This window comes from Cydia amplana, chromosome 3, assembly GCF_948474715.1.
Source record: "Cydia amplana chromosome 3, ilCydAmpl1.1, whole genome shotgun sequence".
NCBI classification, from domain to species: domain Eukaryota; kingdom Metazoa; phylum Arthropoda; class Insecta; order Lepidoptera; family Tortricidae; genus Cydia; species Cydia amplana.
The window spans coordinates 128979-152794 of NC_086071.1; the positions used below are offsets into that span (position 1 = coordinate 128979).

General features: G+C 37.7%; 3 protein-coding genes across 3 annotated transcripts; 2 read left to right on the forward strand and 1 right to left on the reverse strand.

The window, feature by feature from the left end:
* The first annotated feature begins 209 nt into the window (after positions 1 to 209).
* On the forward strand, positions 210 to 4078 carry LOC134662320 (uncharacterized). The gene is made up of 5 exons (XM_063518506.1): positions 210 to 239; positions 1861 to 2041; positions 2373 to 2522; positions 2943 to 3077; positions 3873 to 4078. Exons 1-5 carry the CDS (start codon positions 210 to 212, stop codon positions 4076 to 4078), a joined length of 702 nt encoding a protein of 233 aa, XP_063374576.1.
* Positions 4079 to 16881: 12803 nt separating this feature from the next.
* LOC134662867 (uncharacterized) lies at positions 16882 to 17988 on the reverse strand. The gene is made up of 3 exons (XM_063519175.1): positions 17827 to 17988; positions 17226 to 17402; positions 16882 to 17144 (listed from the first exon to the last, which is right to left on the reverse strand). The coding sequence occupies exons 1-3, from the start codon at positions 17888 to 17890 to the stop codon at positions 16945 to 16947; spliced, it is 441 nt and encodes a 146-aa protein (XP_063375245.1). The 5' UTR covers positions 17891 to 17988; the 3' UTR covers positions 16882 to 16944.
* A 3227-nt stretch (positions 17989 to 21215) lies between these two features.
* Positions 21216 to 23404, forward strand: LOC134662321 (protein lin-9 homolog). The gene is made up of 2 exons (XM_063518507.1): positions 21216 to 21344; positions 21692 to 23404. The coding sequence occupies exons 1-2, from the start codon at positions 21326 to 21328 to the stop codon at positions 23383 to 23385; spliced, it is 1713 nt and encodes a 570-aa protein (XP_063374577.1). The 5' UTR covers positions 21216 to 21325; the 3' UTR covers positions 23386 to 23404.
* Positions 23405 to 23816: the final 412 nt, after the last annotated feature.

The following is a 23816-nucleotide window of genomic DNA, read 5'->3' on the forward strand; positions in this document are numbered from 1 at the left end:
ATGTCCAAAGTTTATATTCGTGTAAAGGCAAAACCTTAAACGTGCGTTCAGGATACAGCAATCTTTTGTATGCTTGCTCCATTAATTTAGGTTCTATCAACACATAACTGGCCCTGTCAGAGGCCACATAAATAAATATCAAACCTTGAATTAGTAGCGGAATAGTTTATTTTATTTATCATCGCGGAATACTGTTTCAGAATGACATCATGCAAATGCCTGTCAGTAGGAGTTTGCTGGTAATAGGACTTTGACATTCAATTTACCCCTGTCATTTTACGACCTGCTATTAGTTAGTATGGCGAACAAATATCCCTACTAGATCTAGATATCCCTACCTACTAATCCTTACTATCCATAAGGTCAAACCCATGTGCTTACTTACTTGTGATTATTTATCGTGTCGCGTGTGGACATGGCCTCGTGTACCTAAAGCTGCAAGTGATGATGACTCAGCATTCGGTTCTTTAAAGAAGTTAGATACTGGACACTTGACTACGTTGATCGATGTCACCTTTCACTACCTACCTCTCTCGCGTAGCATGATATGACAGTTCATTAGGGTTCCGTACCCAAAGGGTAAAAACCTCGAAAGAAAAAAACTGAAGACTCCACTGTCTGTCTGTCTGTTACCAGGCTGTATCTCAATGAACCGTGATAGCGAGACAGTTGAAATTTTCACAGATGATGTATTTCTATTGCCGCTATAACAACAAATATTAAAAAGTACCAACGGAACCCTCGGTGAGCGTGTCCGACTCGCCCTTGTCTTTTTTTAAAGTTATGTAACAATCGTCGTCCCATACTTGCTGCTTTGAAATGTTAATACGAGGATTACTTAAAGATTGCCATTTTATAAAAACTTTCTCCAAAGGAGTTATTTATCGACATTATATAATCGGGTCACTGTAGTAGCTAGGTACCTAAGCTACTACTTAAGACCAATTAGAAATTGAATGTGGCTGCTCCTTAAGAATCATGATTTATAATATTTATATACTTGGTCAACTAAATCTTGTCAGTAAAAAAAGGCGCCAAATTCAAATTTTCTATAGAACGATATCCCTTCGTGCCTACATTTTTCGCACGGGTGGTTCAACCAATTTGAGGATGACTCACGTTAGACCGGGCCGTGTCCAGGCCGGAGCTTCCGGCGCTTACTTTTCTATGACAGATGATCACGTGATGCTTTCCATAGAAAACGAAGCTCCGGCCCGGACACGCCCGGTCTAATGTGAGTCATCAACCTTAACAAATTAGGTATAGGTACACCTAAATCTTTCTCAAAAGAATCACTCTATTGACAGGTGAAAACCACATGAAAATCCGTTCATTTCAGTAGGTAGGTAGGTACCTAGTTTTTGAGTTTATCGCGTACATACAGATATACAGACAAACAGACAGACGCGGCGGAGGACTTTGGACACTTCGTTGCTTCCTATAGAAAAGTACCTACTCGTAAAGCCTCGGCCCGGTCCGTTCTAGCGTGAGTCCTCCATAAAGGATGATATACATATATTTAAAATAAAGTCGTAAACTGTAAGGGCCACCCCACATCTGGCGTCTTTCGGGCGTCGGCGTCGGTCAGCGCTATGGAAAATGATGTCGCTGCGCAGTTGCGTCGACGTTGCGTCGACGTTGCGTCGAGCAGGGCCATAGAGTTATAGACGCCGACGAGACGCCGACGCTCGAAAGACGCTAGATGTGGGGTGGCCCTAACCTAAAACCTAACCGAAACACGTAAAGTAGGTAATAGCCCGCCGAGTTTTGGCGACGTTAGTCACTGTCGCTGGCGGTGCAAACAGCGTGGTCGGACTCGCCCAAGCGCCCAAGTATAAAGTTGTTTTTTTTTGTTTTTAGAAATCCAAACATCCGTTTGACACAGCCAGTGTTCTGTTATTCCTGTTTCACCTGGTCGCGCATGTGTGCGGCACACAGTTCGCGTCCCACGTGAGCGTCAACACGCCAGTCCACAGCTTCAGGCACGGCGTCGGGGACCCGCTGCCAATGCGAGGGTACCAGGGCTTCAGGAACTCGAGACGTAAGTTAAACAGTTTGAATGGTGTGATAGTTCGCGTCTCATGTGAGCGTAAACACACCGTCTGCTTGCAACTCAAGGGTGGGTTTTGCGCAATTTGCGCATCGTTAACTTTAAAAAACCGATTAGGTATAATATAAAAAATCGCCATTCACACCCTTACTATTTATACTTAGTTCTATTAGGTAACCAAAATTGTCTGTCTGCAAATTTTTGCAGACAGACAATTTTGGTTACCTATATATGGACAACCGTTAACGGGTCGTTTGACTTGTACATATCTCACTACTGTACTGTATTATACAGAACATAACTAACTATTGTTCTGTCTCAGGACCACCAGTGCGGCAAACTCAACGTCAAGCGCAACAACGCGGCGGCGGCGGCGGCTACCCGCGCGTCAAGCCGCGCATACCCTTCGACAGCGAAGAAACACGCGGCGATGGATTCAACAGTCTGTCGTGGCCTTATGATGCCCTACAAGGTACAGTTTGAAACTTGCGTCTACATATACGAATACGTTTTACACTTCGAAGAATTCCACGTAAAGTTATCCAAGTGATAATAAAAATCGACACTTTTCAATAGGTACTTATATAGGTGGGTACCTCGCGATTGATATCCAGGGCAGACATTAGAACGACCATTATCACTACACACTACACCAACCACCAACGAACCAACGATCAACCATCATTGTCATCATTGTCAACGATCATTGTCACTTTCGATTGTATGAAAGTGACGGTTCATACAAAATGTATGTGAAAAAGCGTCACAAAACTGACAGTTTCTTTCGGACATTTTTTTTCTTTTTGAGGTTGGTTTTGTGAGTAGAAAATCAGCTTTATCTGAAAATGTCCACCTACTTAACATATACAGAAGTTGCTTGGTTGTTTTACAGAAACCTCCATCCCGGTGCTCCCGCCGTCGCCATACAGAGTGGACTCTCCAGACCCGGAGTCGCTCTGGCCCGAGGGTCTCTTCCTGCCGCCCCTCAGCGCCTCCCGTTTCGGCTTCGGCCGCAGAACTGACGCCGGTAGGAACTGACTTGGTACAAAATCGATGACTAATGTTTTAGCCTGATTTACGAGTAGTGTACCATTCTCATTGCTAAGCAAAGGCCTCCCCTCTTTTCTTCCACTCTACCCTGTCGTTTGTGCTTCTGCCTGCACCATCTTTGGTGTTCCGTAACTACATTATCTAGTTCATTATCAAACGAAACGCTAATGCACTTATGGAAGAGTGATAGTGAGACATTGCCGTGTCGTTCGCTACGGCGCCAACAATGGCATCTTGGCTAGGCCCACAGGTAACTTAACCCAGTGATCAAAATTAAAACAACTTAAGTACTGATCTGCTTTTAGACAGTTTAATTTTCCTTTCACGACTTTTCGTGAGGACCACAATAGTGTGCAACTTGAATCGCCACCATTGTTCTATTGCTAGCGAAACAGACCATAATTATAGGTAGGTAGGTACCTACAGTGAATTTCCGTATTTTGTGCGTGTCGCACGGGCAAACATAAATTGGGCTACAATAAAGGGTTCAGTCTTCAATTTCTTTGATCGGAACCGATTGTAAGGGGCTAGTACCTAGGTAGCCCTAAAGCTTATTTCTTTCATTTAAAAGTTTCATAATTGTGAGCGCAACTGAAATAAATGGTCGCGTTCCCATATCACATTTTTACGGTAGCGCCCAGAGTTAAGTTTGTCCTTGAACTAATTACTCTTTGATCGAGTTGGTCTGTGCCTCTGTGGTGCACGTGTGCGTAGTATTTTATCAAAATCGAAATTTAACCAAGTTTAAAACCCTCAAATGTTCACATTACAGAACCGGAAATTGTTGATCCATACCTGCTGGAAGGTTCCGAGGCGATAGCTGCGGTGGCGCGGGCGCGGGACCACGGCGTATACTACTTCCACGACATACCGCACATAGAGTCCCTGCTCGTCAACCAGGAGCTCCGGACACGGAACGACCTGCAGCCGCACCGCGTCGCCAGCATACGGCACACGTGGCCCTTTAACCGACTCTAGCGTACGATACGAACAACGACACAATATGTAAACTATGTAAAGGCCGCTTGTACGTTCGTTGTTTTCACTGTAGATTGTCCGTGTGACTGGTGAGAGCGTTTTCACATATCGTATTAGAAGTACCTAAGTAAAACTAGTAAAAGAATAAAATATGTGTTTCTCTGTATTTATTAATACCTACATAACTAAGAAATCTTTATTAATAAAAAAGGTCTTAATTAAAAAAGCGGACTTGTTGCATTGGGCACTCTCTAGCAGCTGTTTTTCTCATAGGCACCATCCGACATACCGATATCGGAGAGGGTTACCTACAAGCTGTTGGATCTACATTATCGGACCTACAATACCGTGTAGGTACCTACTGCGGAAGCGAATGTAGGATCCTACATCCCATATCGGATCGGAAAATGTGAAAGCGCTCTAACACAGTCCGTTGACCGAAGCAAACAACGGGCGTATACAAGCGGCCAAAGGCGTATTACATCTATCCGGTCACCACTCACCAGACACTTTCTGCTAAGAGCAACAAGGAAATAACACTATACCTACCTCGGTCCCTCTCGGCAGAAAGTGTCCGGCGACCGGATAGATCTAATAATCCCTATACGGATAGTATAAGTAAAAAATGTAAAAATACTCAGTCACAATAATGTATTTAAAGTAAAGCAGTGTCATAAAATAAACTAAAACGTTTATAGAGGTAAGTACCTAGTTATTTTTTTAAACAGGGCTAAGTTGTTATTTAACTCATCGTGCCGTTAATACCCGACCAAGCGAAACATTCCAAAATTGAACCACGAGCGTAGCGAAAAGTGGAATATATACTGAGCGTCGCGAAGATTTCAGAGCACGAGGGTTAAAACAAACTTTGCGAAACAGAAAAATGTTCACCACACCAACGCGAAGAAAATACTACTTAACTGTAAAACATTAGTAATAAAGCCTTTTTTTTCGTACAATATAAATTACAATTGAATATTTTATAATATATATGTATCTCTCAGTCCGATGTGCCGTAAGGCATAGGCCTCCTCCAACTGTCTCCATTGGGCCCTGTCTGCACAGCAACCCTCAACCAATATGGCCCTAGAGTCAGACGAACATCTTGTCATTGGATGTTCTTGCTTTCTAGTACAGCCTCTAGGGTACCATAGAGTAATCTGTTTGCTCCATTTTTCTATTGGGCAGCGTACATAGCATGTGGCCTGAACATCCCCACTTTAGATGGTCAATGCGAGCAAGCACAATGTAAAAATACGCATCAACATTGTGCTTTACGTCAGTTTTTGAGTAATGAAATGAAATGAAATCATTTATTTCGGATACAAATAACTACATCCATATAATGTTAGTAATAACTTATATTAGGTGTGTTAGTAGAAAGTATAATTATAATTACATCTAGTGAGCGAGGATAGGGCTGTCCATCCTCTCAGCGATCACCTTCAGCCCCAGTAGCACGGTCGCATTTTTATCGTTTATCACCATGCCTGTCACGTTCTAACAAGTATGTAAGTGCGAAAGTGACGGGCATAGTGATAGTCGATAAAAAGCGGCCAAGTGCGAGTCGGACTCGCCCATGAAGGGTTCCGTATTTAGGCGATTTATGACGTATTAAAAAAAACTACTTGCTAGATCTCGTTCAAACCAATTTTCGGTGGAAGTTTACATGGTAATGTACCTACATCATATATTTTTTTTAGTTTTATCATTCTCTTATTTTAGAAGTTAGGGGGGGGGGACACACATTTTACCACTTTGGAAGTGTCTCTCGCGCAAACTATTCAGTTTAGAAAAAAATGATATTAGAAACCTCAATATCATTTTTGAAGACCTATCCATAGATACCCCACCAAGGACCGGAAAACCCCTCTTTACGCTTAATCCTATCCATTCGGTAACCCAATCAATTCGGTTACCGTATCATTCGGTAACCCTATCATACTGTTACCTGATTGTAACGGTAAGCTTATTGAAACGGTAACCTTAACCTTTAACCGAGTTAATCTCAAAACCCCATCGCGTTAGGGTTTTTGTTAGGGGTTTTTAACCGGTTTTTATTCAGTTATGGTAACCTTTATTATCGGTTGCTTATTGGTTTGCTACATTCGTATTTAGTGATGTGCCGTCAGTCAAATACCTACTAAAAGAAAAAGTTAATTTATTAATAGAACTAATAGTTTATTTTGTTATTTTTGTATTTTTTTTTAATTTTGCATATTTTAATGTTTTTGTTTATTTTAATGTTTTTGTTTGTTTTACTTATTTTGTCTATTTTTTTATTTTGTTTATTTTACTTATTTCATTTATTTTATTTGTCATTAATTTTGTTAATTTTATTTATATAATTTATTTTGATTATTTTGATTATTTTATTTATTTTGTTTATTTTTTTTTATTTTTTATTTTATGTATTTGATTTACTTTATTTACTTTATTTACTTTATTTACTTTATTTACTTTATTTATTTTATTTACTTTATTTACTTTATTTACTTTATTTACCTTATATACCTTATATACCTTATTTACCTTATTTACCTTATTTACCTTATTTACCTTATTTACCTTATTTACCTTATTTACTTTATTTACTTTATTTACTTTATTTACTTTATTTACTTTATTTACTTTATTTACTTTATTTACTTTATTTACTTTATTTACTTTATTTACTTTATTTACTTTATTTACTTTATTTACTTTATTTATTTTATTTATTTTATTTATTTTATTTATTTTATTTAGTTTATTTAGTTTATTTAGTTTATTTATTTTATTTATTTTATTTATTTTATTTATTTTATTTATTTTATTTATTTTATTTATTTTATTTATTTTATTTATTTTATTTATTTTATTTATTTTATTTATTTTATTTATTTTATTTATTTTATTTATTTTATTTATTTTATTTATTTTATTTATTTTATTTATTTTATTTATTTTATTTATTTTATTTATTTTATTTATTTTATTTATTTTATTTATTTTATTTATTTTATTTATTTTATTTATTTTATTTATTTTATTTATTTTATTTATTTTATTTATTTTATTTATTTTATTTATTTTATTTATTTTATTTATTTTATTTATTTTATTTATTTTATTTATTTTATTTATTTTATTTATTTTATTTATTTTATTTATTTTATTTATTTTATTTATTTTGTTTATTTTGTTTATTTTATTTATTTTGTTTATTTTGTTTATTTTATTTATTTTGTTTATTTTGTTTATTTTATTTATTTTGTTTATTTTATTTATTTTGTTTATTTTATTTATTTTACTTATTTTGTTTATTTTATTTATCTTATTTTTTTATTAGGATAAAGTTCATTTATTTAACTTAAAAGGTAATAATAAAAAAACATTACAACTATGAAATCTATAAATTAAAAATTTAAAACCTAAACTAAAATTAAAATAAACCTACTTAAAAATTAAACTAATACTTATAATATTATATAAAAACTAAAATGCAATACTAATAAAATAGATGTCAATAATATAATTTATTTGTTTTTTTTTATTTATTTCATTTATTTTATCTATTTTATTTGTTTTATTTATTTTAGAAACTTACAAAATTAAAAGTAGTAGTATGTAACTACAAAAGTTAAATTAATTCAGAATAACATTCTAATTGAATAAAACGTTATTTAGTATAATCCTACATCTGGAATAAATATTCCGTTTTGTCTTTTTCATTTAAAATAAAAGTGTCATGATTTATTCACTTTCTATTTATTCTAAAATAACGAGTGCAAGAATTATTCTTATTCAAATCGATTGGAATAAGAATGAAATTTCTGTTTTTATTCTTATTCTTATTCAAGTTATTTTTTGCCCAACTCTGCTCTAGATTACTCTCGTGTTGTTGAAGGTGACTATTGAACAAAATCTGCAAAATATCTTTCATGTATGAAGTCAATTATTTGCACTTCCTAGTACCTAATAACATGAAGATAATAAATATACCTACACGGGCGAAGCAACATGCGTATTTAAATCGAAACGCTGCGCTCCGCTGGCACGCGCTACAACGCAAGTGCACCGAATGTTTAAAGGTCGTGGTATTTTCTATTGTATTAGGATATTTAGGATTAAGCAGAATGCGGTGAGAGTCATAGTGACAACAATAAAGCCTTATTATTGTACTACACTACAGTATTGTTATCAGTACTCTGCCGTGTCATGACTAATTGATGTAATTGTAGATACATGAGTTAGTGGTAACAAGGTTAAATGGCATTTATTTGGTCATATTATACGTCATATTATATGTAGTACAATGTATATAGATAGTAAAATGAATTTCACCCCTCTTTTCAATGGTCGGATTGATTTGAATTTTTTGAAGCCTTCGAAACGGTGATGATAATTTTATAATGAAGCTACATAGAAAGTAAACTGCGAAATTATAATTATGATGGTTCAATGTATATTTCTTTGCGTATTAAGTATGTATTTTGTTTATTATTCCTACCAGCCTTGAGGTCTTACGTATGCTATCTCTTTCACACCTACGGAAAGTGAATGAGATAGTAAATTACTGCAGGTAAGAAAAGAGTCCTACGCTTATCACTATAATTAAATAGATTTGCAGAAAGTTGCAGGCGTGTTTGCACTTGAGACCGTCATTCATTACTCATTGGCAATAACAATAGGATTAAGTCGTGGCGTGGTGAATTCTTTGTCAGCATTTGCTAAACACGTGCGGCAAGCGTTGTGTCAAATATACCTGTTAATTTCCGTCTAAATAATAAATGCAAATTTTAAATATCAGAAGAGCTTTTAAGAACACCATAAGTCTTGGTAGTAACTCGGATACTGAAACCACATACTATAGTTCGTTTTTTTTTAGCATTAGAAATAAGGTAATAGTACATTATTGCAGAGGCCGGGAAAGGGCAATTCGTGGATGAGTTTCGATTCGTTCGAAGAAGACGAATCCACGAATTGCTATTCCTGCCGAGGCATATATAGTGCTTTTCTCCAAACATGCGAGGAAATAAGGTAAAATAATAATTATTTAAGCAGCAAGCATCACTCAAATCGAACCTTCACATCAAAAATGTCAAAAACAATTTCCCTCTAAAATATTTTTTTTTAAGTTAAGGGCACAAACTTATTCTGCCATTCAGTACCATTCAATATAATTGTGCAATATAGTTGGTCAAACCAATTTGTCAGTCAGTAAGAACCAGGAAAACTATACCCATCCTTTTCTTTTGGGTGCTAGTACTAGTGTAAGACAAAGATAGTATGATTCTCTCTGTCTCTGTTTATGTACACGGATGAGATCCTTAAAAAAATATAAAAATAATCTTTGATTTTATTAAGCAGTATTTGCACGATCATACACGAGCACAACGGTCTTGTAAGAACGAGACAAGTAAGGTCGTTTATCTTACTATCTCACTCTATCCTATAGTTTGAAATGATAGCTGATCGGGTCGTGTAGACGCGGCTCGCGGCTACAATAATTGGCTGTTTGCGTTTTTTATTTTTAAAAAGTAAAAAACACTACAGTAATAAGTCATTACTGTAGTGTTTTTTTCATTCCCGTCCGCTAGAACAGGACAGCGATAGTTTGATTTTTTTAAATTAGAGTTTGACAATAACGTAGAACTTCCCGTACTATTTTTGCTACAATAAGGTGAACATTTCCGAGCATATTGGAGAAAACAATCTTGATGTCTCTTTTAATTGAAAAGCACATTTTAAAAATAAGTTACGGTAAATATGTAACAATTATGAATCTAATACGATCTTTTATAGTCTTCTGCTTTCATAAGTAATAGTTATGGTTTTTAAAAAGTGTTTTTCAATTAAAAGACATGTCAAAATCGCTTACCTTCTTTCAAGTTCTTTCTAATGCTAAAAAAAAACGAATTATAAACATAATTCGAAAACAGAAAAAAATCATGAGTATTTTCCCCATTTGTTCCTGCCCAACGTGATCGCCGCGATACATGAGGCGGGGACATATGGGAATGATTTAACTGAAGCGCCTATTCCCATCTGTGCCCGGCGGGGAGAAATAGGAATACACCATATCAAGCCATTCCTTATCCTACCTTTAAAAACATCTTTTTTAGGGTTCCGTACCCAAAGGGTATAAACGGGACCCTATTACTAAGACTCCTCTATCCGTCTGTCTGTCACCAGGCTGTATCTCATGAACCGTGATAGCTAGGCAGTTGAAATTTTCACAAATAATTAATTTCTGTTGCTGCTATTACAACAAATACTAAAAACAGCATATAATAAATATCTAAGTGGGGCTCCCATACAACAAACGTGATTTATTTGCTGGTTTTTGCGTAATGGTGCGGAACCCTTCCTGCGCGAGTCAGACTCGCACTTGGCCGGTTTTTTATTTTTTACATTAATTTAGGCACAGTGAGCCATTGAAGAGTTTCGCTATCCACCATCCGTTCAGAGCAGCTGAATTGTACCTGATGATTTAGTTATCACATTAAAATAAATACGGGTATCGTCCAATACCAAGACTATGCGGCAGTAAATTAAATTTGTAAGATTTTATTGCATAAAATCAGGTATAAATTAGTCAAGAAACATAATAGTTTCTTGTCTAATTTACTTCTATCTATACGTAACGCCTATACGGCACCCATACTACATGTTTAATCCAGGAATATTATTTAGAATATAAAATCATGATTATATTTATTTGATTAAGAATGAGATGATTCTTATTCAATTTTTTCACATACGAATTATTTCCGATCAAAATTATTTGAATAATTTTGACGGGAATAAAATCAACATGATTTTATTCTTAGGAATTCTTATTTAAATAATGATTTTATTCTTGAATGCCCAACACTGCTTACTAAGTATGTATGTAATGTATGTATCTATTTAATTTAATCAAAACTATTTCACCTACCAATGTTATAGATACCCAATGAATATGTATAATGAATTCTGCCCTAGTAGCACGGTCGCATTTTTATCGTTTATCACCTTTATTTATGCCTGTCACGTTCTAACAAGTATGTAAGTGCGAAAGTGACGGGCATAGTGATAGTCGATAAAAATGGAACCGTGCTGAGCCCCCTGGTATTAATGAAAGATTTGTAGTATTAAAATAAGTTTATAACTGCTATAGATATATATTTTCTGATCGCTGCATTAAGCGGTACAAGGTAAATTACGACTTAGCTCATACAACTCACCGCATCTGAAAACATTTTAAACTAAAGTCTATTTTTTATTCGGTAGACTAAAATGACATTTCGTAGTATAAACATCATGTGTCATTTCATTTTATACTATGAAATGTCATTTTAGTCTACCGAATAAAAAAATAGACTTTAATTGCTTATTATAAAATAAGCTCATAATAACTAGTACATATGTCATTTGTTAACAATGGTAAAATATCTACCACAATCCGCTAGCGCATGTATCTTTATCACAAAGTGTTTTTTTTTTAAATCACTTAAGATAAATTATACCTAACTAGGTACCAGTAAAATTACTAGTTAGGTGAAAACTTTTCTTTAAATCAGTCTTTAATCTGTAGGTACATATCAAGTGTGAACCCGAAAATAAAAATAATAATCTAAGTAGCATAAAATATATCTAAATAATAGCAGATATTACTAGGATAGGATGTTGTTTACTTGCAACCCCTTTTCTAAAAATTTCTAAACTAGAATTGACAAAAACAATAGGAACACACAGGTATAAAGATAAACAAAGGAATGGCCGCGCTGCGCCGCGGCTGTCGCTCTAAAAATAATACTGTAATCGCTCACTTGTTTTCAATTTTAGCTTAAGGACTCAAAGTGCAATATTGTTTGAATTGACAATAAGCGAAGTTACCGGCAAAAAAACTTGTTTGTGCTGGAGGCTTCATAGACCGCCCATGCCAACCACGGTTATTCAATAATAAGTTGAATTTAAGTCTGCGTAAAGTTTACAATCGTTTGAACTGGTTCAAAACCTTATTATGAGGTAACAGCATAGACGGGGTTTTTATTTCGGTTACCGGTAACAGGGGTTAACTCGATCTGATACGGTTACCGAATCAAAGTGTTACCTTATCAGACGGTTACCGTTATGGTAGGGGTTTTTATAACCACTTCTAAAATAACCCTATGAAAAACCCCGGTTAAGGTAACCGGTTCCGGTCCCTGTACCCCACACGTATGGGTTTGATGAAAAAAAAAATTTGAGTTTCAGTTCGAAGTATGGGGAACCCCAAAAATTTATCGTTTTTTTTCTATTTTTGTGTGAAAATCTTAATGCGGTTCACAGAATACATCTACTTACCAAGTTTCAACAGTATAGTTCTTATAGTTTCGGAGAAAAGTGGCTGTGACATACGGACGGACAGACAGACGGACAGACAGACGGACAGACAGACAGACAGACAGACATGACGAATCTATAAGGGTTCCGTTTTTTGCCATTTGGCTACGGAACCCTAAAAATGGAACCGTGCTGAGCCCGCTGGAGTGTTGGCACTGGCCCGCACGCACTCGCCCAGGGACGCCACCCGCTTGCGCAGCACGGCTTGGAAACCGTCGGTTCTCCACGCGGCCATAGAGAAAAAAATACATAGAGTGCTCACTCCATACATCAGTTTTAGTACCAAAAAGACTATTAGCATCTAGCATCGAGTAGCGGAACTATCAGCCGGCCTAGCCAAAGTTACAATCGCTATCGCTTCGACAACGAAACTCTTTGTGTCTCTCTATCACTCTTCCATATTAGTGCGATAGTGACAGTTGCGTTTCGATCGCTACGGAGCGTAAGCGATTGACACGTTGGCTACGCGGCCAGTACTGCTACTTGACAATAGATGTAGCCACCGACCGGAAAGTCTTATGCCGTTGAGATAAGACTTTCCGGTCGGTGCTACATCTATTGTCAAGTAGCAGTACTGATAGTTCCGCTACTCGATGCTAGATGTAGACACTGAAATTAATAGTCTGAACTGATGTATGGAGTGAGCACTCTATGTATTTTTTTCTCTATGACGCGGCGAACATTCCTGACGCGCTGCAGCGCCAGGGCAGCCCCAACAACCCCCTGAAGGCGTTATTGTATTGGACGCGCAGAGCATTGCACTGTAGGCTTTTTAGGGTTCCGTAGCCAAATGGCAAAAAACGGAACCCTTATAGATTCGTCATGTCTGTCTGTCTGTCTGTCTGTCCGTCTGTCTGTCCGTCCGTATGTCACAGCCACTTTTCTCCGAAACTATAAGAACTATACTGTTGAAACTTGGTAAGTAGATGTATTCTGTGAACCGCATTAAGATTTTTACACAAAAATAGAAAAAAAAACAATAAATTTTGGGGTTCCCCATACTTCGAACTGAAACTCAAAAAATTTTTTTTCATCAAACCCATACGTGTGGGGTATCTATGGATAGGTCTTCAAAAATGATATTGAGGTTTCTAATATCATTTTTTTCTAAACTGAATAGTTTGCGCGAGAGACACTTCCAAAGTGGTAAAATGTGTGTCCCCCCCCCCTGTAACTTCTAAAATAAGAGAATGAAAAACAAAAAAAAATATATGATGTACATTACCATGTAAACTTCCACCGAAAATTGGTTTGAACGAGATCTAGTAAGTAGTTTTTTTTTATACGTCATAAATCGCCTAAATACGGAACCCTTCATGGGCGAGTCCGACTCGCACTTGGCCGCTTTTTTATTTGGTGTAGTGACTCCACAGGTTGCACGTGTATAAGGTTTGACAATACGTTTTGAACAGGGTTATTTTGACCTATAATAAAAAGAGCCTTTACGAGCAAGTGTGGTGAAAAGAGCTGTCAATTAAGTACGTAGGTAGGTACTCCATCTGATTCTGGATATTAGTGTGATTCCTCCATAGCAGTATCGAGTAAAAAAAACAAGTATTTATACAGACAAATGATGTATTTGTAAAAAAAGTGTAAAAATATTTATAAATTTTTAAATATAATGTAAAATGTAACAGAATAATGATTTTTATTCAAATTCAGTCCTTTCAGTTTCGTAAGCTGCTGCTGATGATGATGATGATGATGAGATGGCTGCCAATTCCTGCCGGGAATTATCAGGGCAGGGTCTGTTTTGCGTATCGTACTTACCTATCGTCATTATACATAAGTACATTTTGTTTCTAATAATACTTTTCTAAAAAATGAGTATATATTTTTCACTTAAATTCTAACACACACACCTATTGATTAGGTACCTACGTAAGACCTACGTAAGAGGTACTTATGTAAGATCACATTAGGTAAAACTGAAAACTTATTACCGTGTAACTTAATAAACTACCTATAGTCATGAAAGAATTGAAGAACTGTCCAAAAGTTCAAATTATGTCCCGAGTTCTTCTTTATTACAATTATGTAAGTATATAAAAAAAAATCTATCAAAGACATGGGAATAATTTTTCCCAGTAGATACCAGTGGTAAAAGGTGGGAAAAAAATTCCCAGTAGCACCACTACTACTACCACTGCTACTAGTACCACTGGTAACAACTTGCTGGTAACTAGTGGGAATAACCCAGCAAAACAGAATCCTGCAATATGGGGACTTAGAAGATGGTTTAAAAATTCACGTTTAAGGCAGAAGCCTTATAATCACAACTAATTATAATAATGTCATAACATAACACATTGGACGGATAATACCTATATGGTAATAAATGGCAAAAACGCCAAATACAAGAACAAGGAATGTAAACAAGTGATGGGCTAAGCACCAAATAAATCAGCCCAACATGAAGAAATTCGTACACTGACACGCCCTTCTATCGTACGCGCATAATTATATTGCTGTCCCGCTCGTACAGTGGCAGACGGTTCTGGCCTCGAATGTCCAATTTTCCATATGTCCAGTCCCCGTGCGTCCAATTCCTTGAACGACCAATCCCCGTATGTCTAATTACCTGAACGTCCGATCCCTGTATGTCTAATTACCTGAACGACCAATCCCCGTATGTCTAATTACCTGAACGTCCGATCCCTGTATGTCTAATTACCTGAACGTCCAATCCCCGTATGTCTAATTCCTTGAATGCCTCCTCCTCGTACGTCCAATTACCCGAATGTCTAATATCAAAGGCTCTGCTTATAAGCTAGTAAAGGAGGGTCGGACTCTTTCGGATCAGGAATGTGCCGACGAATTTTCTATGTTTTTTTATTCCGTCTTCAATCAGGTGCCGGCCAAGCTAGACTGTATTGCGGCGGATGCGGCTGGTGGGCCGAACAGTGCACGGGTACACATCGAGCATCTAGAGGTGGGAGATGTGCGCCAGGCACTGGCGCGCCTTCCGGCCAAGCGTTCAACGGGCCTAGATGGAATACCACCATTCCTCCTGAAGAATTGTCGTTCGACCTAGCCGACCCATTGTGCCATATATTTAATGTTTGCATTTGAACCCAGACATTTCCTGAAAAGTGGAAAGTGACTAGGGTGGTACCGGTGCCGAAGGGAGGGGGTGGGCTCGACACCAGTAACTACCGGCCGGTAGCGGTACTGAATGCACCGGCCAAGGTCTTTGAGTCTGCATTACACAAGACCCTTTATTCGCAGGTGAGTTCTCAACTTTCCGAGGCTCAATATGGGTTTCGAGCAGCGCGCAGCACTACAGGAAATCTTTTGCATCTAATGACCCTAATAGTTCCGGCAGTAGACGCAGGTCACCAGGTAGACGTAGCATACTTCGATTTCCGTAAGGCATTCGACACGGTAGACAACGATATCTTGTTGACGAAGTTTGCGATTGCCGGCTGCACGCCACATACTCTTGAGTTCTTTGCCAGCTACATGCGCGACAGGCAACAGTATGTGGATTGCTCTGGCAGCAAATCTCAGCCGTACTACGTAAGATCAGGTGTAAGTCAAGGCAGTAATTTGGGGCCGTTGGGATTTATACTAATGATCAATGATCTTCCTGATGCAGTGAGGGATTCTACCTGCCTCCTATTTGCTGACGACTTAAAACTGGTCCGCGTTGTTAAGGATATCTCAGATTGTCTTAAATTGCAGGGGGACATTGACAAGGTTGTCCAATGGAGTTTATGGAGTGTAGACAATAAGTTATATTTCAACGAAACCAAGTGCACGGTAATTTCGTTTAGTCGTGCGCATAGGCCGACATGCAATTCTTATCGCTATTCTAATGATCAGTAAGATAAAAAGTAAGTTAAATGAGTGGTAAATGTACATTTCCATGAACGCATAAGACCGTGAAGTAAGTAAAATAAAGGTATCAACTAAAAAGGTATCCGTTGGTAATGGTACACAAATGAATAAAATTCAATACTAGGTATATTTTTGAAACGGTACCGTTAGAGCAGTTTCGCACTACGTCCGATCCGACTCCGTGAAACCCAGTACCCGTTGTTGTAGCCGTAGATCTATTTCCATGGTGATATGGACATTCAGGGAATTGGACATTCGATAAACGGACATTCGGGAATTAGACATTCGAAGAAAATGGACATTTAAGGAATTAGACCTTCGAGCAGATGTACATTCCGGGAATTGGACCTTTGAGCAAATGGACATTCCGGGAATTGGACCTTTGAGCAAATGGACATTCCGGGAATTGGACCTTTGAGCAAATGGACATTCGGGAAATTAGACATTCGAGGAAAATGGACATTTAAGGAATTAGACATTTGAGGCCAGAACTGACCACTGGCACCATCGGTGAGACAGCTATATAATTATATAGCAGCATAATTATGCGCGTGATAGAGTAAGAAAATAGCGGGTCAATAAACGAAATTCTTCATGCTTAGCATCCTTACTTTAGCGGCTGATTGACAACTAACCAACTAGAACAACTTGTCTGAGGCAGACACAAAATTTCACTACATACTAAATATAGTCACAAAAACAGCAATGATAATACTACAATAGGATATGTTTGTTCTAAAAGCAGAGTTGCACAGGTCACCGTTACAGAAGCACATGTAGACCTTCTTGTAGTTCCACAAGGTGTACGCGCAGCGCTCCTCGTAGTCGCTCGGAGGCCGCTGGAGGCACATCCTCTCTGTCGCTGACCCGTAATCTAAAAAATTATATCAAATTATTCTGAGTACTCTTGTCATTAATATGGTTAAAAAAATAGTCAGTAATTATGTAAGTGTACCATCTGTCCGAAATGCTCCTTCATTGCCTTCTATCATTTTCCCGCACCAGCCCGAGGGGCAGGCCACGACATGTATGCCAAGTTGTGAGTACGGATCTGTTGCGTTCACTACAACCGGGTCTCCACAGCTGCCTAACTCTCCTCTTGACCGACATTTGACACATCTTTTGTGTAAGCCTGAAATATACAACATTATTTTTAAAAATGTAATAATCTCCTCCTTATTTTCAGTACTTACCTACATAAAGCAACATTAACTATTTATGTTTATCAAATAAAATACACTAAGATGACAAAAACAAAACGAGTACAATATTACGGAGCTGCTACGTTGTTTACAAAATTATGAGTTTTCACTTTAGTCGACCATTATATAAAACATTATTAGTGTAATTAAGAAATCCGGTTTTCAAACACGAAATTATTGTCTAAGTCACCATATAAAGTGGTTTCATACCCTCTTAGTCAAATAATTAGGCTGCTAATGATACAATACGCGCATATGAGCTATTGCTAAATCCAGCGCTTCGGCGCAGGTAAAACTTCCACTCTCACTTTACCTTGAAAACATATCCTCACACAAAACGACAAGAGAACTTACATTTAACTTCCTTAAGCAAAGCCAGGCATATTAAAAAACAGAATAAAAATTGTCTGTAATTCATTTCCTTGGTTTACACAAGTTTCTTTAAACGAAAACGTTTAATTGTGATTATTAAATTCGGATCTATGACTTAATTCAAAACTTTTGCACTTGATTTGCACACTGCACCATAGTGTACGAAAAACTAAACTTTGACAACAGGGTTGCCAACTCTAAATTTTTTTAACCCCTAGTCCTCAACTCAAAAACCCCTAAAACTGTACTAATGTTTTGGAAAACCCACTAAATAGAAAATAAAAGAAATTATGCGTTTAATTAATTCTTTATTGATACATTTTCCAGAATTTCGTACATTAAATCATTTTCAACCGGTTCGACATTTATAAATAAAATAATAAAAAATTCGCACCGCATCGCGACCTAAGAGCGGTTCTAGGAATAGCTCGTACTGGCATGGGCTTCCACACTATCGCACCGAACCGTCAAAACGGTGCGTTCCTAGTTTACATACTGCCGCACTAGGGTTTGCAATCCGGATCCGAAATGTATGAAATTATCCGGATCTGGATCCGGATCCGCGGAGCTCCCCATACATTTCGGATCCGTCGTGCAAACCCTATGCCGCACACGTGCGCCAGTGTTGCCAAGTGTCCAATATTTCCGTGTTTTTCAACGAATTTTTGCCATGGAATCCCTTAAGATTTAATTTAAATTATTGTGGGTCTGCTTTTTTAGAGGTAGATGAAGGGCCTGAGGTAATATAGCTGGTCAAGCAAATCTTGTCAGTAAAAAAGGCGCGAAATTCAAATATTCTATGGGACGATATCCCTTCGCGCCACATTTTTCAAATTTGCCGTCATAATCCACTGTTATGCCTGAAAATCTGTGGGAATCTACGTCCTTAAAGCACAGGTTCCGCATTTTTGCTATTTCATCAACTGGCTACATTGCCGTCCAGTTTGGCATTGACATATTCCACTATCATAATTTGAAAATGACAGCTGTCAATCGGTGCGATGCAGCCTACACACTAGGGAAATTGGTGCGGAGCGCACCAGTATTATTACGTGTCAGTTGGTGCGACGTGCATGCCCATCGCACCACTATTAATAGTAATTATGTGCGATGGAAGCTTACACACTATCGATACGTGCGTCGCACCGCACCACTGTTACTGTTACTACTTTAACGTGTGCACACCCGTCGTACTCAAGTTTGCCAACAAATCCAACAATCAACAACCACGACGCCACAGAGCCAAAATAGAGCGATAATAGCTTATTCACACGACACTTTTGGTGGGGCCCAATTATCAAGCTTCTAGCCGTAACAGACTACCGCACGTATACCCTGCCTTGACCCTCCTTGCATCTCCCTGATCCGCCGTACCGTACTTGCTTTTTATTATTAGGCCGGAACATACGGACTTTCTATTCGTCTTCCGTATGAAATGGCATGTGCAAAGCAAACCAGACAGCTGTATGAATGTGTATAGCGAAGTTCCGTACACACATCATCATCATCATCATGATCATTTCGCAAGGAAATCGAGTAAACATTCCGTATGTATGTGGCCGACCTAACACTGCCCGACCCGACAAGGGGGGCCTGACCAAAAGGATGGTCTGAACCACCTTTAAAGCGACGAAAGATCATGCAATCACGTTACAATTCACTGTGTAGCGTAAATCGGAACGTTCAGCCGTATATTTCCTTCTCAGTCGCACTTGCGAGTTCAAGCAACACAGAGTGGGATACACTATGATATCGAGAACGTTTCGTTTCCAGTATAGTATGTAGCTTCTCACATCGTGAACACTTTTAGAAAAATCCCTAAAAAAACCACTAGCTGCTTTTTTTCCCCTAAATTTAGTGGTAAAACCCCTAAGTTGGCACCCCTGTTTGACAATGACATGACATATTGACATGTAGCAGTTTAAGCCGTGTCCAGACGCGCTGGGCAAATGGACCGATTTGATCAGGAAAATAATTGGCGCCAATCTCATCTAGCGTCCACTCTGGACTCCGCTTAAGTTGTAGCACAGATAACATAAAGCTGGTCAACCTTGTCAGTAAAAAAAGGCGCGAAATTCAAATTTTCTATGGGACGATATCCCTTCGCACCTACATTTTTCAAATTTGCCGCCTTTTTCTACTGACAAGATCTGCTTGACCATCTATATAAGTTTTTGGCAAAAATATCATTTTTGGTACACGCTTTTGTCGCTGACTGTACTTTATTTACGACAGACAATAATTAATACTCATCGAGACAATTCTAAAAACCCCTAACACAATTAGGTTGCGTTGTTTCATCACAGAGTTCCTATGGCCACCTCCTGTCTCCACCATCAGATCAGCTCCATGGTGCCATAATATTGCATTGTCACCCGACTTGTGTATGCAAAATTTCAGCTCAATCGGAAAGCGGGAAGTGGATCAAATTTAACTTGCAAGATTCCATTACATAATTTATTATAGACTATAGTTTGTCAAAGGACTGTCTCATTTCAAACATTGATATAGAGAATCATACTATCTTTGTTTAACACTAGTACTAGCACCCAAAAGAAAAGGATGAGTATAGTTTTTTCTGTTCTTATTTACTGACACATTGGTTTGACCAATTATATATAGGACAGTCAGATGGCTCGTTGCCTACCGTGTATATAGGCTTTAACTGTGTCCGACGCTTAGAGGATGTAACCAAACAGAGACGCCTTGTCTCTAATTTTCTGTTCAAAATAGTCTGCTGATTTTTGCGGGGGAAGGGCACGTCAAATGTATGCGTAACGTAAAAATAGAATTTCAACAGAGGGGAACGCCTGGCTACTCCGTTTGATTATATCCTCTAAGGTCCGACGCGTCAAACAACGAATGTACTGAGGGGCTACCGCCAAAATAGAAATTCGCAAATTGCGGGGATCTTTCTCTTTTACTCCAATGCAGGCGTAATTAGAGTGACAGAGAAAAAAGCCCGCAATTTGCGAAATTCGATTTTCGCGGTTATAGCCCTGAGCGCCTACCGCGAACCACGTTCGACGTGTTGCCTCTCTGTCGCACTTGTAAATCTAAGTATGTTCAAATGTACCATTAATGTGATGTTAAATAAAGTTTTTCTATGTCTATGTCTAAATTCGTACGTAAGTGTGACAGGGAGTTAACACGTCGAACGTGGTTCGCGGTAGGCCCTCTGTGTTGGTAATGGTACTGTGTATTCGGTTGGTACACTGTTAATTAAGTAATTTTATTACAAAAGTAACACATTGCAAAAAAATTAGAATCGTAATGTAATCTCTTTTTTGATAACTTGTGAGAAAAGGTTTCACTAAAAAAAAAAATTTAATTCACTAGGATAAAATTAACTATCAACAATAATAATATTTCAAGTAAAATACGCTCAAAATGTGTCAACATTGAAGAGCTCGAACAGTGATACCATAATCAACACTTGGCGCTTTCATTCATCTTCAAATCAAAATTACTTTATATCAATATGGCGGATAAATCGGAAAGTAAGTTTATTTGTATTTTTAGCGTGTTTACCTTTTTATTTAAACGCCTAATGTTTATTAAAAATAATACAATATTCGTTTACTCTTGTAGAATACTGCACTATCGAAGTCTTTGTGATTGTGTCTCATATTTTCGAATACTGCGTCCTAAGCTGTTCAAAATTTGAAAAAATTCAAATTTTGTTGGCGAATTGTCAATTTTTAATTGTTGAAATTTGGAATTATATGACGGAAATTACTTCAGACACTTGCTTCGCGAGCATAATTACGTCAAAACCCTGGCTTTACGGCGGCTACTTTTAAGTGTCGTTATCGTTTTACTAATTTGTTGTGTTGGTTTCGTTTAGGGACGCAAGATGCTAATAATCTGTCGAGGTCGCAAGTCAAAGTCAAGGATGAGCCGATGGATTTGGACTTGCCGGATGAGGACGACGTGCCGCCAGCGTTTGGGCCTGCAGCACTCGGCCTTCACAGGGTGGGAACAAAGTTACCGCCAAAACCGGTACCCAGCGAACCAGTGCAAAAACTCAATGCAAGAGGAATGCCTGCGCGCATCAGAAAGAAAAATAGATTTATCTTTGTTGACGATTTTGTGAATACCTCTCCTCCCAGGCAGTCACCAAAGCGAATTCCAAAGATATTGTCTAAAACACCTAACAAACAATCAAGTGCTAAAAAACAGAAATCCCCCTCAAAAGTGCAAAGGAACCATGACAAGTATGATGATAAAATAGAGACTGTGAACAGTCAGTCACCAGACCGCAAATCGGGACAACGGATCGGCATGAGGCTGAGAAACCTTCTTAAACTCCCGAAAGCCCACAAGTGGGTATGTTTTGAATACTTTTACAGCAACATTGACAAAGCTTTGTTTGATGGTGAGAATGATTTCATGATCTGTCTCAAAGAATCATTTCCTCAGTTGGCCAATCATAAGCTCACTCAGGTTCAGTGGGCTAAAATCAGAAGAATGATGGGCAAGCCTCGTAGATGTTCCCAAGCATTTTTTGCTGAAGAACGTAAGGAATTAGAAAGGAAGAGGAAATTGATACGATATATTCAACAGAGGAAAAGTGCTGATATATGTATCAAAGATTTGCCAAATGAAATTCCTATGCAATTAGTGGTGGGAACTAAAGTAACAGCGCGGCTGCGCAAACCTCAGGATGGACTTTTTACTGGATGCATAGATGCCGTGGACACCTCTAACAACACATACAGGATAACATTTGAGAGACCAAAGCTGGGCACTCATTCTGTTCCAGACTATGAAGTTTTGTCCAATGAGCCACCTGACACAATATGTCTGTCCAGTATAACACAGAAGTTTAGACCGAGATATGTCATGCAAGAAATAATCAATCTGTACAATCCTTCAGTGCAAAATAACAACACACAAGGAGATCCTATGATTGGATGCTCAGATATAACAAAACAGTTGGACACTATTGGGAGCTACCCGTTCCCTCTCCTCGAACTAATTGTCAAGTTGACTAAAGTTTTGCAGGCCAAAAAAGTAAAAATTAACAGACTAAGGGAATATAACTGTGAAGCAGAGAAGAGAAAATCATTTGGGCAAAAAATGCCTGAAGATTTTGAAAGGAAATATGCTGCAGTTGTTATTGATTTAGAAAGAATGAACATGGATTTGCAAGAATATATAAATGAAGTGCAAACATATTGCCACCAGATTGCTCCAGGGCCGAGCCTAGCTGCAATGTTGGCACCCTCACATTTGCGGGAGAAATGCAGGGAGGAGGCAGCAATATTAGTAGAGAAAAACCATAATGGATCAGTGAAGGATGCCACATTGATTGACCTTGTAACTGACCTCACTGCTTTGATGTTGCAAGTCAAAAGTTTATCAGATTCTGACCAAAACGCTTATGAACTGTGTGTGCTGCAAGGAACCATGGACCAGATAAAAATGAAACTGGAGCCACAACATCAAAGGCAATTTCAAAACAATGTGGAAATACACATGCAAAGGATTCAGATGGGATTAGGGCAAATGACATCTAACAGTTATGTTATTGGGTAATTACATTCCACCATTTGCTTAAAATCCTTTTGAAATCAGCAATTTCAAATACCTACTCTTGTATGTAAAAAATTGTAACTGAAAACTGAACAAAGTATTTCTGTATTTGTGACGTTCTCAAGCAAAAGGTACCACGTTGTCACTTGCCATAAGGATGCTCTGACAGGTTATTTGTATAAAGATACAAGGAAATTTCATCTTTATGGTAAGCAATAATGTGGTACTTTTTGAAATGTCACATTTTGTTGTGCTTATTTTCATTTAAAAAAAGTCACTGTCTTGGAAGTTATCTTATGTCATTTAGAGTCAGACCAAGCTAACTCTGCATGGCATTTGCAGTGGCAGAGTGTAGCTATGTCATCATTAATGTCAATATTCTATGAGAATATGATGTTTATAATGACACTCACTTTGTTCTTTTCAAATTGGTG